The 15,402-nt window shown below is 41.6% G+C and overlaps 1 protein-coding gene and 2 long non-coding RNA genes across 9 annotated transcripts in view; 1 reads left to right on the top strand and 2 right to left on the bottom strand.

The window, feature by feature from the left end:
• The window catches only part of LOC310754358, a 55,365-nt gene that overhangs the window by 27,309 nt on the left and 12,654 nt on the right, over positions 1-15,402 (bottom strand). Inside the window, exon 5 of one of the 2 annotated variants that reach the window (XR_014543747.1) lies at positions 11,894-12,741. The exons of the other annotated variant lie outside the window; for it this stretch is intronic. This is a non-coding gene — a long non-coding RNA (uncharacterized lncRNA). Of the gene's footprint in view, positions 1-11,893; positions 12,742-15,402 lie in introns of those variants that run through there. 2 annotated transcript variants of the gene reach the window in all.
• Positions 1-15,402, top strand: part of TRPC5 (transient receptor potential cation channel subfamily C member 5) — a 169,574-nt gene that overhangs the window by 151,940 nt on the left and 2,232 nt on the right. For all 6 annotated transcript variants that reach the window (XM_083595870.1, XM_083595866.1, XM_083595868.1 and 3 more), the window contains 3 exons: positions 6,975-7,181; positions 8,376-8,417; positions 14,847-14,936. In XM_083595870.1, the coding sequence (XP_083451996.1) occupies positions 6,975-7,181; positions 8,376-8,417; positions 14,847-14,936 (339 nt within the window). The remainder of the gene's footprint in view (positions 1-6,974; positions 7,182-8,375; positions 8,418-14,846; positions 14,937-15,402) is intronic.
• On the bottom strand, positions 1,752-5,229 carry LOC310754417. The gene is made up of 2 exons (XR_014543819.1): positions 3,547-5,229; positions 1,752-2,600 (listed from the first exon to the last, which is right to left on the bottom strand). It is a non-coding gene; the product is annotated as an uncharacterized lncRNA (long non-coding RNA).

The raw sequence follows: 15,402 nt of genomic DNA, 5'->3' as shown, positions 1-15,402 counted from the left end.
TCACAACCTTTCCTTCCTTCTCTCCTAACCCTGAAAATCAGATCTATATAATTAAAGAGATTCGCCTGGGAAAGTGGCCAAATGCTTAAAAGAAATGCTAAAAATACAATCGACAAGCGGCGTTACTCTGCACCAGCTATTATTCATGATGCTCATCAGGGTTGCTGTAATCAAGGTGCTCGGGAGGTAATGGCACTTACAAAAATTTGGTCTGGCTACTGAGTAGCTGATGACCACAATGTTCAGGAAAACAAAAGACCTGGCGGTTTGCAATAAGACTCATAAGAAGAGCCTGCTGGATCAGGTCAGTGGTCCATCTAGTCCAGCATCCTGCTCTCACAGTGGCCAAACAAATGTCTATTGGAAGCCACAAGCAGGACCTGAACATAAGAACACTCTCCCTTCCTGTGGTTTCCACCAACTGGCATTCAGAAGCACTGCTTCCTCCATTCAGAAGAACTGCTTGCCTCTACACCTTTTTTGTCCCAGCACTTTCCCCTCGAAAACCCACTCTTTAATGCTGAATCGGAACAAACAGCAATTCCTGTTTTCAACAGTTTGCCCTTTGCTCTGATTCAGTGGTAAAAAGTGGGTTTTTGAAGAAAAGCACAGGGAAGTGCTCAAACATGGCCCTTTAAAGGGTGGGCATGCACCTAAAAACACGACACAAAAGGAAGTCTGGATGAGCCCTCCAGAGTGAGGGCATGATCTCTTCAGTGCAGGATAACTGCCTTAACTCTCATGCATTTTCAACATGTAGTTATCAGTGTCTGCTTCTCAATCTCTTTCTCCCATGGAAAGGAGAAAGATCCTGGAAGATGCTAGAAAAGTATAGTGTGTATTTTAAAAGTATAGTGTATTTTAAAATGGGGTTTTAGAGTTTTTAGGGGTTTTTGAATGTTTTATGTAGTTTTTATGTAGTTTTATGTAGTTTTGTGGTAGTTTTATGTAGTTTTCAATTTCATTGTTCTGCAAGGGACAATGACAATAAAGATATCGTATATCGTATAAAAGAGGACATATTAGCCACTCCCCATATGTGATTGCATGCTCACCAGCCCCAGCCAGCATGGCCAGTGGTCAGGGGTGATGGGAGTTGCACTACAAATACCTGGAGGCCACTACTCCCTTGAAACATTAGACTGGGGAAAGAAGAATGGAAATAGGCCTTTTGCCTTCCACCTTTTGGATTTAAATTATTTCTCTGGAGACACTGAGGGCAAAGCCCATGAAAGATCCGGTCAAGTTCTGAGCCTCGATGGTCCTATGGGCAAACTACTATCAGGAATTTGCTATAATGAATGGACAGTCTTATCTGACAGAGAAGGGACAGTGATATAGAGAAGATATATTCAGCTAATCTATTTCTCATATGAAATTCCCTGCTGGTGCTTTCAAAGCACTGCTTTTTTTGACCTGTGACCTTCACAGTGCTCTGATTTATCTGGATATTGCAATCAAAGCAGAACACATTTGAACTGAATTCGGACAAATCAAAGAGCCACTCCAGGCTTCTCCTATCAGGCAATTTAATAGAAGAGATTTTTTAAAATCCCGCTCTATTCTACGCACGTGCCTTCTACCAGAGGTCCTCATTAGCTGTCGTCGTTTCATTTCACAGGACCGTTGGCTGCATATGGACAAATCTGTCAATTTTGACTTCTCTCAGGTTTTCATTTTTAAAGTCTTAGGTTCCATTCAGTTCAACGCATTCACATAGTAGTCTGCCTTTTAAAAAAAAGATACTCAAATATTTGTATGCATTTTAATTACATTTCTCTCAAGAAACACCTTTCACACACTTTCATACAACTACTAATACAGCATACACATTTTTGCAAGCCCTAATAGAATCCGTTTTTGCATGTTACTTTCATTAATCAATCCATTTCTCCTTACTACATTTGTGTCCACATTTTTTTCAATAGTAGACTGCATGGCAAAATTCAGGGAAGTGCTAATTTCAAACAATAGCTGTGTTTTGCTCTTCATATTGGTTCAGGAAGTGCAAATTTGTTGGGTTCACATTAAAATTTGAATTGATACATATTTTCCTCCATCTCTAGTGGGGTTTGGGGAGGCTTGTTTTGCTTTTCATGCTTTTCATAACCTTAATATTCAGCTACAGAATGCATATAGACAAGATGTTGGGGAACTAAAGCCCAAGAGAACCGGAAAGGCTACAAAATACAACATGTGGACAATACATTTACAAAACATTCAAAATCCTTACAAAATGGGCAGCACTGATCTTTCTGTTATTTTTACAAACTAAAATTCAGATATCCTTCCTTTCTTATTTTGAGGGTGCCACACTTTGGAATGTTGGAGAATTCCATGAAAATAGAAATGCGAGCAGAAATTGTCAGGAATGGGAATCTATTCAGTGAACAAAATTAATATTCACTGTTGTTTTTGCTTTCAGTCCACAAACAATACAGGATTGATTATGTCTTTTCTCCTTTTGCATTGCATTTCCTCTGCATTAAAATGAATGGGGTGGAGTAATTTACATAATTTGTATAATGAATTCAGTATGCTCCATAATTTCACCACAGCAGACAGTGAGATGAATAATGTAGATTTTAGCAGAAGTGGAACTGGAAGAATGGAAACAGTGCTGCATGCAATCAATACAGGGCAGAATGGGAAAGGATTTCTTCTACATCCCTACCACCCCTTCCCAGTCAACAACCTACAACCCCCTCCAAAGCAAGAGATGCATTTATTTATCAACTGAACCATTACCGTTGCCATTGTTGTGTGCAAGAATGGGGGTGCATGTACTAATAATACTTTCAGGTGGCACCTGGCTTAATTTTTGGGAACTAAGAACATCTATACATACAAATATTCCCCCATGGAATTCTTTGCATAGGCTTTAGTCTCCTTTGGAGCTAACCTGTGACTGAGGTGGTGCTGTGGCTCCCATCTCATGGCAAAGGCTCAGGGTACAATGGTGGTGCACATTAAGATCCATCCAAAAGCCCAGAGTGTCTCAGGTACTCAGAAAAGACCCCTACCTAATGCGGTCTTCACTGCTAGAGAACTTGACTTCCTGTTTCAGGGCATATCTTTAATATGTATATCTGAGTAATATGTGTAGCTGAGTATATAGGGAAAGTATATAGGCAAAGTAAAAGGCACAGCAGGTGAATTCCATGGCTAAGCACAAGATGAGATCTTGTTCCAATAAGCGGCATGCTCCTGTCTCTTTTATTTGAAGAAGTGGGTGGGCACAAGCCTTAGCATGACAGTTGTCTTGGGACTGGGCAAGCAAATGGGCATCCCTGTAAGTGGGTTGGGCCTGCGAGATTTGTTCACACCAGCATTGTCCTTGGAGATGGAGGTGGAGTCAGTGCTGACTCAGTATCCAATTTACTCTCAGGTGCCTTCCCAGAAGGTAGAGACTCCTTACAGACAGGAGGAGGAAACTATGGCAGCTCCACTTAGGAGGTACCTGACAAGAGGTGTCCAATAACACAAGGAGGGATGCCTCTCTGCTCACCTGCTTAGACCTTCCAGGGGATATCCAGTTGCAACTACCTGATCTCCTCCCACTCTGCCTCAGGATCTGACTATTCCTTCCATGATATCTCCACAGGGCTCATGACACTGTCTGAGGCTTTGGAGAGCTATTGCCAGTACAAATGTGCAAATAATCTTTATCTACCCGTAGGCAGAAAAGATACCTCAACCCAATATCTTTTCCCCTGAAAGGGGAAAAAACAAAACATTTTGAGAAGGAGAAATCACCTGTAGGGAAAGGCTTAAGTATTCCCCCTCCTTACAGCCACTGCAGATTTCTAGCCCCCTGCCTCTTGACAATGGCATTTGAACAAGTAAGAAACCATTAAGACAAATCATGTGAGATGAACTGTGGGTCTCCAGCATCCTTTCTAGGTTGGTCTTCGAGGACAAATCATGAGATAGGTGTTGAAAGCATCAGGGACAATCAGAGTAGCTGGTTTGACATTTTGCACACTTGGAAATCCAATCCAAGTTGGCTCTTATGAACTTTATTCTTTCGAGAAAAGAAACCTACAGTTGCAAAACCAAGGGAATGGGGAAAATTCCACTACAAATAGAGAAGACAGCATTAAGAGTCAGGGATTTGCGAAAGGATGTCTTGTGAATTCTGCTGTCATTTCTTCACTATGAAGGAAAACAGAGGAGAAATTAGCATTTTGTGTGCGCATGGTTTTTTTTTTAAAAAATGTAACAGACTGACTAACGCTGTCCATTGTTTATGACTGAAAGAACTAAGATAAAAATATCTGAGTGACAGCTAGGAAGAAGTGTGGTGATGGTGATGGGACAGAGTGGGGATGTGGTCAGCAGGAGCTTGGAGAAAGGGCTCTGGAATCAAACCTTGGGATGATGATAAGGTCACCACGGAAACAAGCCCATAGTGCAGAATATGTGCAGTAGGTTCAATGGTTGTTGTTCTTTTAAAATCAGGAAACTAAGCAACCTTTACAGAAGGAAGTCAGCATGTATTTGCCCATGTTTGAATGCTAAATAAACACATGAACTATGGAAGGGATGGGATAACTTTTTCCCCTATTGATAACCACAGTCCCTTGGGGGCCATCTGTTGGGTCCAAGACCTGAAAGCACGTGGGGCAGGAGCCAGCCATGTGTGGGCTCCTTCTCCTCTCTCTCTCTGCTAGCCCTTCTCCCACTCTTTCTCTGTCACCTCCTTTCCCACCTGCATGAAATTAGTCCAGGGATTGCATACAATGACTGGGAGCACTGCAAATCACTAACTGCTGATATATGACATATAATGCATTTGAAAGGATAGGGTACATCTCACTGTAATAACAAATGCTTAATGTTGCAACATGCCCTGGCGCCTTAGGGCAAAGGGCAGGTAATTGACAATAATAACAGCCATAATTCAGCATTGTTCAGAAGTTTATTTCTGTCTTAGGAGAGAGTTGTATTCTCCCATTCTCCCATGCTGTGGAAGCTGTCATGAGAACCATCTGCACCACAGAATTTACCATTCCTAGTGGAAGGATAATGCAAATGAAAGGGTTGGGCACACATGCAACACTGCAACATTATATGTATGTATGTACACAGTGTCTGTACAAATACTTCAAGATGTTTTGCATGTAGTGTTTACCCACACATATTAGAAGAACACTGCAAAAAACTAATCATTGTATAACCATCTGTACTGTCACCTCAATATTGCTTTTTAGCAGTGTTTTATCAGTTTTAACAAGGGACACGGGTGGTGCTGTGGGTAAAAGCCTCAGCGCTTAGGGCTTGCCGATCGAAAGGTTGGCGGTTCGAATCCCCGCGGCGGGGTGCGCTCCCGTTGCTCGGTCTCCGCGCCTGCCAACCTAGCAGTTCGAAAGCACCCCCGGGTGCAAGTAGATAAATAGGGACCGCTTACTGGCAGGAAGGTAAACGGCGTTTCCGAGTGCTGCGCTGGCTCGCCAGATGCAGCTTTGTCACGCTGGCCACGTGGCCCAGAAGTGTCTCCGGACAGCGCTGGCCCCCGGCCTCTTAAGTGAGATGAGCGCACAACCCTAGAGTCTGTCAAGACTGGCCCAAACGGGCAGGGGTACCTTTACCTTTTTACCTTTATCAGTATTAACATGTGCATCAGTAATAGAGGGAAGTAAAGATTGAAGAAATGAAAGAACATAAAACTGCAGCAAACTGGTAATTTACAAAAAAAACAACAACCCTAAATGCATTCGTTTCACTTTAAAACACGTTCTTGCAAAAATGTATAAACTTTTGTTGAAATTTGAATCAGAAGAAAAAGGGTTAATGGGTGCATGATTAAATGGGCAAAAAAGGAACAGTTGGAACATATGTGGAATAAGGGGTTAAAATTTACATTATGTTATGATCATAAAGAGAAGTTTTATAAAATGTTGTTATCGTTGGTACTTAACTCCTGAGAAATTATTTAGAATGTATAAAGATGTTTCAAATGTTTGCTGGAAATGCCAATAACATGAAGGAACATTTTACCATGCTTGGTGGATGTATAAAAAGGCTACAAAACATTGGATACAAACACATACATTGATACAGCAGGTTTTAAAGGTTAATATTCAGTTGAAGCCAGAACTTTTTCTTTTAGGGTTAATGGATACACAACTGGAAAAGGACTATGAGAGATTATTTCAATATATGATCACAGCAACAAGACTGTTATATGCCCAAAGATGGAAAGATACCGCCCTACAAACTATGGAGGAATGGCTGATAAAATTATAGGATGGCAAAAATAACACTTTTAAGTAGAGAAAAATCATTATTGTCATTATTAAGGATTGGAAACTTCTTATGGACTTTTTGCAGGACAGAGAAAATGAATTTGTAATATCTGGATCTGAAGACTGAAAAAATATTGGCTTATAGAAAATAGAATTGTTGGATGTTAATGAGTGAATACTATGTTTAGCTTCAGGACAGAGAACCAGAAGTCTTTCATCTTTTTTATTTTCTCTCTCTCTCCTTTCTTTCCCTTTCCCCCTTTCCCTTCCTCTTTGCTTCCATTCCTTTTTAGATTAAATTTTAAAAGCATTTATTTTGGGTATGAACTTTGGTATATCTTTCAACGAGTTATCAATAAAAATAGATTTTTTAAAAAAGGAAATCAGGCTAGGTAATCTGGAACTCCACAGTCAGGGGGAGATAGTGGGTTGAGGATAATTTCAGAAATTTCCATATGTTGTGGATTCCATTTCCCATCAGCTCCAGCCCCCCTGGCCAATAGTCAAGGATGGTGGGAGTTGTATTCCAACAACATCTGGAGGGCACAAGGTTGGGAAGGTTGTGGCTTTCATTATGTCATATACAAGCATAACCTCCAGGGCCATTCTTAATATTCAGCCAGAGAGGTTGTTGTACAGTAGCTTAGGGTGTGGGCAATTCGCTGTCACCAAAAGCTGATAACAACTTTGCCGCTATTGTTTTCTTGACTTTCTCTCCACACCCAGGACCACGCAGATATTGAATGGAAGTTTGCACGCACCAAGCTCTGGATGAGTTACTTTGATGAAGGTGGCACTCTGCCACCTCCTTTTAACATCATCCCCAGCCCCAAGTCCTTCTGGTATCTTTGCAAGTGGATCCACAACCAACTCTGCCCGTCTCAGGACCCAGAGAATGATCAGAAAAAGCATGAAAACCTGAAGACATTCACGGTAAGGAGACAGTCCCTGAAATCACTCTCAGAAAACTCTGCTTTGTCATTTGGTTCTCTGCTTTTGAATGGCAGGATGATGTTGTAAGTAGGGATGGGGAAGAAATTTTATTCAGTTTGCATTTAAAGGTGTATCTCCCTAAGATGCAGTTTATGAAACAATATGAGAACTGAAACATAGCTGGTATCCGAAATCTGCAATTCTTCAAATTTTGAAAGATAGTTCTCCAGCTCAGTAATGTGTACAGTAATGCACTCATTAAGGTAATGTGTGCATAAAAATGCATATATTAGTGTACATAACATACAAAATGCAGTGAGGTTTAGTGGTTAGGGTGTTAAACTAGGACCTGGGAGACCAGGGTTCAAATCCCCACTCAGGGCTTTTCCAAACCTAACTTTTGCAGGGGTCCACACTTTAAAGCTTTGTGTCCGAGCACTCTTTTTTTCACTTGCTCTGATTCAGTGGTAAAAAGTGGGTTTTTGCATGTGAGCTGTTCCTGGAAAGAGAAGGGCAAAAGGTAAGCAGATAAGCCCTCATTTTGGTAGCTTGCACCCAGTTCTCCAATCTGTTAAGGTCATTTTGAATTCTGATTCTGTCTTCTGCAGCATTAGCTACCCCTCCCAGTTTGGTGTAATCTACAAACTGGATGAGCATCCCCTCTGTTCCTTATTCCAGGTAGTTTATAAAGATGTTGACCAACCATGGGTCCAGGACAGGGACCCTGTTGTGGCACTCCACCTGTCACCTTTGCCCAGAATTAGGAGGAACCATTAGTGAGCAGTCTAGATTTCAGCCAGTCAACCAGCTACATATGATGTGAACACTGGCTTCATTGGCTTCAAAAGGGGGGTCAGATTCAGAGGCTGTATACACACACACACACAGCCCTGTTGTGGGAGGACCTGACTTTTGAAGAAGAGCTGTAGCACAGTGGGTGGGAGGACATCTGCCTCGCATGCAGAAGATCCCAGGTTTAATCCCCTGTCTGAAACCCTGGAGTGCTATTGTAGACCAGACTGAGGTAAGTGGACCAATAGTTGTGCCTCACCTTTACGTGTACCCAGGACTTCCATCAGCAACTAGCTAACTAGTTCTCATCCAGTGGGGCTCTTTTTGACAAATTGCTTACAGCAAAAAAGTTGAAAATATGATGGTCACCTGTTTAATATATATGCGCCTCTTTCATTTCAGGAACGTCATGCTGACAACTTGATTCAGAATCAGCACTATCAGGTAAAATACATTCATTGATGAAGCAGTTTATTTGCATTTCCTTGCTCTGCAATGAGCTTAGAGCCAAAGAGTTTCTTTATACTTTGCAAAAAAATTGGGTGTGGCCTGCAGATTTTTAAGAACTTTCCCCTGCCCCTATTTAAATGACAAATCTAACATGCGCTGCAACACCATATCATCAACTGCTTTAGAAGCATTTCTCTGTTCCAGTAGAGGTTTGTCACATAGTGGGGTCCTGCAAAATAATAATAATAATAATAATAATAATAATAATAATAATAATCATCCAAAGCTCCCATGGGTAGGCAGAATGAGTTCCCTCATTGTTTAGATCCAGGTTACGACTTTCTGTTATACTTTCTTTTGGCATCCAGTTACAACTACAAGGAGTATTCTTAGTTCGTGAGAGTTAATGCAAAAGTGTGATGAGATTCAGTTTGCATTAAAATCTTAGTGTTTCTAAAATTAGACTGTAGAACTGAGTATGTGCAGTTTGCAGCAGGTTTCAGGTCACTTGGTTCATTACATCTCTTTACCCATGTGCATTGGCAAAACACTGCAAAAAGCCGTCTGGCTGTGATCATGCAAACCGCAGAGGCATAAAGAAGTATTTTTTTATTATAGCAGTCTAATGGTGCAAACTCAGTGGCCAGGAAGGAGCAGGGTTCAGGTGTTCTTGCAAGACACGGGAATAGCAATGATTTATCTGGTTTGAGAGCAAGGCCGAAGACTCAGGAGGACAAGATTAGTAGCAAGAGTTCCAAGACTGCATGGGAGCTGCAAAGCTGTCCAAACAAGTTTCTCCACCTTCCATGTGCACCTTCTGCACAAACCCTGTTGAATGTACCAGAGTCGTGCTATTAGAGCAGGGATGGGGAACCTCAGGCCCATGGGCTGGATGTGGCGTTTCAGACCTCTCTACCTGGTTCTTGGGACTCTCCCTAAGTCCCTCTGTCCTCTTGCCTCTGACCCTGATCACCACAGGTATGTGGTCCTTGAAGGGTTCCCCATATAGCATCTGCATACAGAACAAGGCCTTGAGGATTTGAGTGTTTTCCATCATAGTTTTTCACAACCCTAAATTGCATTTGTAGCCTGTTTGGCATCACTAATTCTTCCAATTAAAAGATTTACTAAGATTAAAGGATTTACCATGCCATCAGCTCAAACACATTATGCTAGATTTTTGAAAATAACCACTGAGATATCAGAAGCTCAGATACACTTTTAGATGTGGCTCCTTCTCTGTAGCTGCAACAGGTTGGAGTCTAGCTTTTGCTTGTGGAACAACCTAGGAGGAACAAAACTAAATGAAAAGGTGGGAAAGAAAAAAAGAGGATGGGAAGGATAAAAAAGGACTTCTTGCTTGAATCCAACTTGTAACAGCTCTCTCCTTTTAATAATGAAAATTATGATTCATTCATATCAAAAAGAAGACGAAGAAGAAAAAATGCTGTTGACATCATTCTAAGATGGTAACCAAGGGGGGAAATAGGATTTCAGTTTCTTATTAGCCTTAGTGACTTATTTTTATTATTTAGCTAAAGAAGGGAAAAAGAAAAATCAATGAATGCTATAAAGTCACAGCTGTTAAGAGGAAAAAAAGAGAGAATTGAAAATTGGACATCATAAAACCTGGATAAATAAAAATCTTCTTGTACTCAGTTGGTAGCTCTACTTGGCAGACTTTTTGCAGTTAGTGCTTGGATATAGGCTTCTGCATTCTTTGGTACTGTAAATTTGTATGTTTCCTTGCCCCTTCTGACACAGAAAATAGCAGGGAATCTGATGTAGAACTGCAGATTAGCTTCTATTGCCAAGCATCTTGCTTGGAGGAAACCACATCTTTTATCTGCAAGTTGTTTTGTGGATTCTGGAAATACGGAGATTTTATTCTTCTCCCAAATTAGTGGCGTTTCTGAGGACCGTTCATGTGCCATTCTTATAACTCTGGTTTCAGTGTGGAGAAACAGGGGGGGGGGGCTTGTCATCTGGGCAGCCTAGGACCTCCATACACACTGCCCAGGCTTACGCCTTGAGGAAGTGACTCCAATGCTGCTAATGCAGAGGTTTGACTTCACCCCCAGTGGCACACTCCATTGTCTCTTGAGACAGACGGATGCCAACAAAACCCAATTTACACTTCTGAAAAACAATGCATGAACCAAAAAACACAGTTGTCCTTTGAAATCTGCACTCCTAAAGCATGTGTATCAAAGGAAAGTACATGAAAATACATGTATTGGTATGAAAAAAGCATATAAAATGCATTATGTTAAGAAAATTGCTTCTAATCTAGTATATTAAAAGAAACACACTAAAATGCTGGTAAATTTTTCTGAGGACTTTGTTATGGTGAACTCAGGCATTAATGTGTGGCAAAGTAAATTTAAGACTGGGAAAGTGAGAAACCTGAGGATAACTGACATATTCACCCACCCCTATTGGTAGTGCCAAGGTGACTTTTTAAAGGGTAACATAAATTCATGGTTGCACTTCGAGGCCCCCAAGCCCTTCCCCTGAAAATAACTTCAAACTGACACGTAATTTTAGTTTAAGTTATTGGGCAAAATTCAGGCCACAACTTTACTGATTACAGCAAAGTGAGCGGTGTTGGCTTAGGCATTGGCAACAGACTATAACTGACTCCTGCCTCTCCGGCTGGAAGTCTGAAAGGGTAAACACCAAATGAGGGAGCAACATCGATGAAGACCAACGAAGCTCACCCCGGGGTTCCTGTGGTCCTGGCATGGCCCTAGCCCCTCAAGCGGACTTTGGATGAGATTCAGGACCCCCAGATTCCTCTACCGGAATACCCTTCTTCATGGAGGGGCAGGTGATGGCCGCACCTCCCCCCTCCCACACACTTCAATAAGCCAATGCCTAACCGCCAAACCTTACAAAGTTGTGACGATTGCTAAGAGGGTAGGCAAAAACCAAGTGGCTACATCCAATCTGCCAAATGGAAAAAATTCCTACCCAGCCCCTGCTCCAAAGCAGGCGACCCAATCCAAAGCAAGGCCAAAGCAGTAGCACCTAAAATTAGGGAGGGAGGGCAGGTGTTCGGCAACGCGATGCAAGTACCCCCAGTTACGCCACACCGCTGCTTTTATAGGCCCCAGGAATCACGCCAACTGCCCCAATTGGCCCAAACAACCTGGCATGATCCTGGGGTCCAATGGTTAAGGCTTGGGCCATGCCGAGCAACAACTCTCCCAGCGGGGGTGACTTAGGGGTCCACGCGCAACCAAGACCCTCGTTAAGGAGGATCCCATATATCAGGTGACATCAATGTCAATACCTAAATGGCACTCCCATATTCAGGGTCAGGATGTCTCTACTACAGAATTTTTCAAGTACAAATGTGGGTCATTACCTTAATATCCTGCTTTCAGTGATGGACTATTTGGATGTTCGTCTCACCCAGCAAAAATATACTTATCTTATGCTCAGAACATATTCCACACCTTTCACAATTCCACTCCTATGCAATTTTATTCAGAAGCAAGCCCAACAGATTTTGATAGCATTTGCTTCCTAGTGACTGTACATATGATTGTTGCAGCCTCAATGAGTGTGACTTAACAAATGCAATAAACTGTGCTATATCCTAATGTAAATTAAAGCACTTAGTTTGCATAGTAAGTTCATTTGACAAAGTAAACCAATAAGATAACTGAAGGGAGAAATCAGTTTCACAAAAAACTGTAAGCATATTCATTAATCATTTATATTAAATTACTTAAATCGCTCTAATAATCAAGGTTTTTTTAAGCTTGTATAATAAATTTTTTTTGCAGTACACCCAGTTTATTTAACAGTAGACTCACAAATCAATTAGGCATTTCAATTAATGTCCATCCCATTAACTCGACAGCCCTAGTTCAGTCTTTACTTGCAAGAATTACTGCAGTTAATTTAGCATGTTTAAGGTGACTTACAACATGAAAAAATACATAACTACAACACAGGAAAAGTAGTCATAAACAATAAATAAAACATTAAAAAATACACACAGCAAATCAAAAAATTTCCATGTAAATCATATGATACAAAATAAAGATATAAAAATTAATATCAATAAAAGCAATGACACATATCCTCAACAAAAACCCATAAGCAATTCCCCAGCCCAAGAGTCCATTCAACAGCCTCAGCTTTTGTAGCTGGAGTCAGTCTTGGCCCTGCTCTTCCAGGCCTGGTGGAAAAGGGCCTTCAAAGCAGGGGGCAGGTCTTCCAGGACCCACAATCAAGATGGTCTCTGGCTCTGTATGGTGTCCCCTTCCAGAATACCCACAGAAGAAGAACACAGAAATGGAGAACACTTCCTGTTTGGGTAGATAAAGATTTCCAGGATAACTCTGGGAGCACTTTCATTTTTCCAGAGATCTTTCCAAGGGCCACACTTGTAAGACGTGTAGCTGCTCCATAAGTGAACTCTTATGGAGGAAATAATCTATTCTTTGTTTTATTATTTAAAGTATTTTAGCCTGCTCTTCAACAGGGAGAAGGGGTTCCCAAAGTGTCTTACAACAGTCAGTATGAAGGCCAGAAGTCCAAGGAGTTGTATCATGTAAATGACCTAACTGAAAGGGACTACTGCATATCAGAGGCAGTCCTACACAATAAATTAGGTTAACATAAATTAGGTTAACATACCATAACATAACATACAGCACTTGGTTCCAAGTGACCCACATTAGACCTTTCATGAGCTCTGTACTGTCCAAGAGGTAAGGCGTTCATTCCCAAACCCCATGTGAATACATGTGCTTGCAAACCCCAGGGCAGCTGAAAGGCTCAGAGTAGCAGTTATACAAACTGCTTATTAATATCTTTGTAGTATCCTCAGAAGGCTTGAGAGGAGCGTGGGAGGGAGAAACAGTGGACACTCGGGTTGCGAAAGTGATCCGTGCAGGATGCACGTCTGCAACCCGCAGCGTCCACAACCCGCAGCGGTGCGTCTGCGCACGCGCGGGTTGCGATTTGGCGCTTCTGCGCATGCACAAAGCACGATTTAGCGCTTCTGCGCATGCACAACCACTGAAACCCGGAAGTGACCCTTTCCGGTACTTCCGGGTTTTGGCAGTCTGTAACCTGAAAAAAATGCAACCTGAAGCGTCTGTAATCTGACTGTATGACTGTATAGGGATACAAATAGATAAATCCACTTGGTCCTGCCCCCTTATTAAGACAATTTCCACCAAAACACAGGAAGCCTCCTTCAGGGTTTTCCTAGGCTAGCATCGGACCCCTGTTCGGCTGCTACATATTCTGAAAGATGTTGGCAAGCTTGTGGTCACAATGATACTTCCATTCATATGTGGTGGGAATGTGAAAAATTATCAGCAGTCTATATTCACAAACCATTCTACAGAAACAAACCTATCTCTAACCAAAGACCCAGAATTATCTCTCTTGGCCATCAAAAGTGATATAAATCCCACCCTTGTACACAAGGAGCTGCTAGCTCTCCTGCTAGCTGCAGCCAGCCTTGACATCCCCAAACATTGAAAGTCTGCATTAGGACCCTCTAGGGATGGAAGACTTGAAAGGGTGTGGGGTGTTGCCTTGCCTGAGCATTTGACCTCTCATAGGAGGATACTAAGAGGAGTTATGAAATGAGACCATTTTGTAGTAGATGGGCACAGCTCGGCTGGGCAGTCAAGTAATGTATTTTCTTCGCAGCTCACTGAACACTAACAGAGGTAAACAGGGCTGAGCTTTTGCCCACTCATATCATCTGTTCCACTTCTTTTCACTGAGTGTGCTTTTCTTTCCAATAAAGCAAGCAATACAATTTATGGCTACCCAGCCATTTCATTTATTATTGCTAGTTAACCGCCTAGCATGGATCCTAAGATCAGTTAATGTACATTCCCAACAGGAAAGTCTTTCCTGCTTTCCCCCTACAGCCAACTGTGCGATTATAATTGTGGGCAATTATCCCCTCCACAAGGAGGAGAATTCTGCAACACTCCAGAGTAGCTTCTCGGGAGCACAGATGGCTTCAATGAGCAGAGGGAGATGAACTAAGAAAACAAAAAGTTAAATAGCATGGAATAACTTTAGAGTGATGCCTTCTCTGTGTGGATTGTCATAGGATGAGTTAGCAGTGAACATTCCTCACACACTTAAAGACTATGGATTAGTGGTAGAACATTTGCTTCACATGCTAAAACTTCCAGGCTGATTCCCGTGTGTCTCTTCAGAGGAGATGCTATGAATGCCTTTCACTCTGGAAGGTGTCATTGGTGAAGGCTCTTTAAACAGGTTAGAAAACAGATTATTTTTTAATTTAAAAATGGGCATTCCAGATGGATTTGTACTTCACATCTGAATTACATGAAAAGCAGAAGAGGGATTGAAGCCTTGTTTGTGGAAATTGCCTTCCAAAGGAATTAGGTTTCTTGTGCTTTTTCATTACAGGAAGTGATCAGGAACTTGGTGAAGAGATATATTGCAGCAATGATAAGAAATTCAAAAACCAATGAAGGATTAACCGAAGAAAACTTTAAGGTAATGATATGATACTGTCATTCCCCACTTAGTGTATTATGGCAGGTGCAACATAAAAATTGTTTGACATTGTAAATATTTGCAGCATGTTCCTATGCATATCAACTCAGGTGTTAAGTCCCACTGAGTTAAATTAGACTCGCTCCTAGATTATTGGGTATTGTCACTTAAATGTCTTCCATTTTTTATTATATTTGTTAGATGGGTTTCTCACAGCAGGACCCAAACTGACTCCTCAGCTAAGAAAATCCAATGAAAATATTTTAAAAAAACCAGATGAACAGGGGGAGAAAGATTAGGATTTACCAATCCCATCCCTTTAAAAGAGGCCTTCAAAATAAGAACCAAAAATCTGTGTAAAGAGAAAAGTATTTGCCTGGGGAGATAAATCCCAGGGTATAGGAGGAATAGGGAACCTGATGGGAACAGGCAGCACCTTAGCAGGCTCTTAAGAACATAGGAAGCT

Source organism: Podarcis filfolensis (assembly GCF_964270895.1).
Source record: "Podarcis filfolensis genome assembly, chromosome: Z".
NCBI lineage: Eukaryota > Metazoa > Chordata > Lepidosauria > Squamata > Lacertidae > Podarcis > Podarcis filfolensis.
Note: the sequence above shows the minus strand (reverse complement) of the source record. Positions and strands in the feature narration are given on the sequence as shown.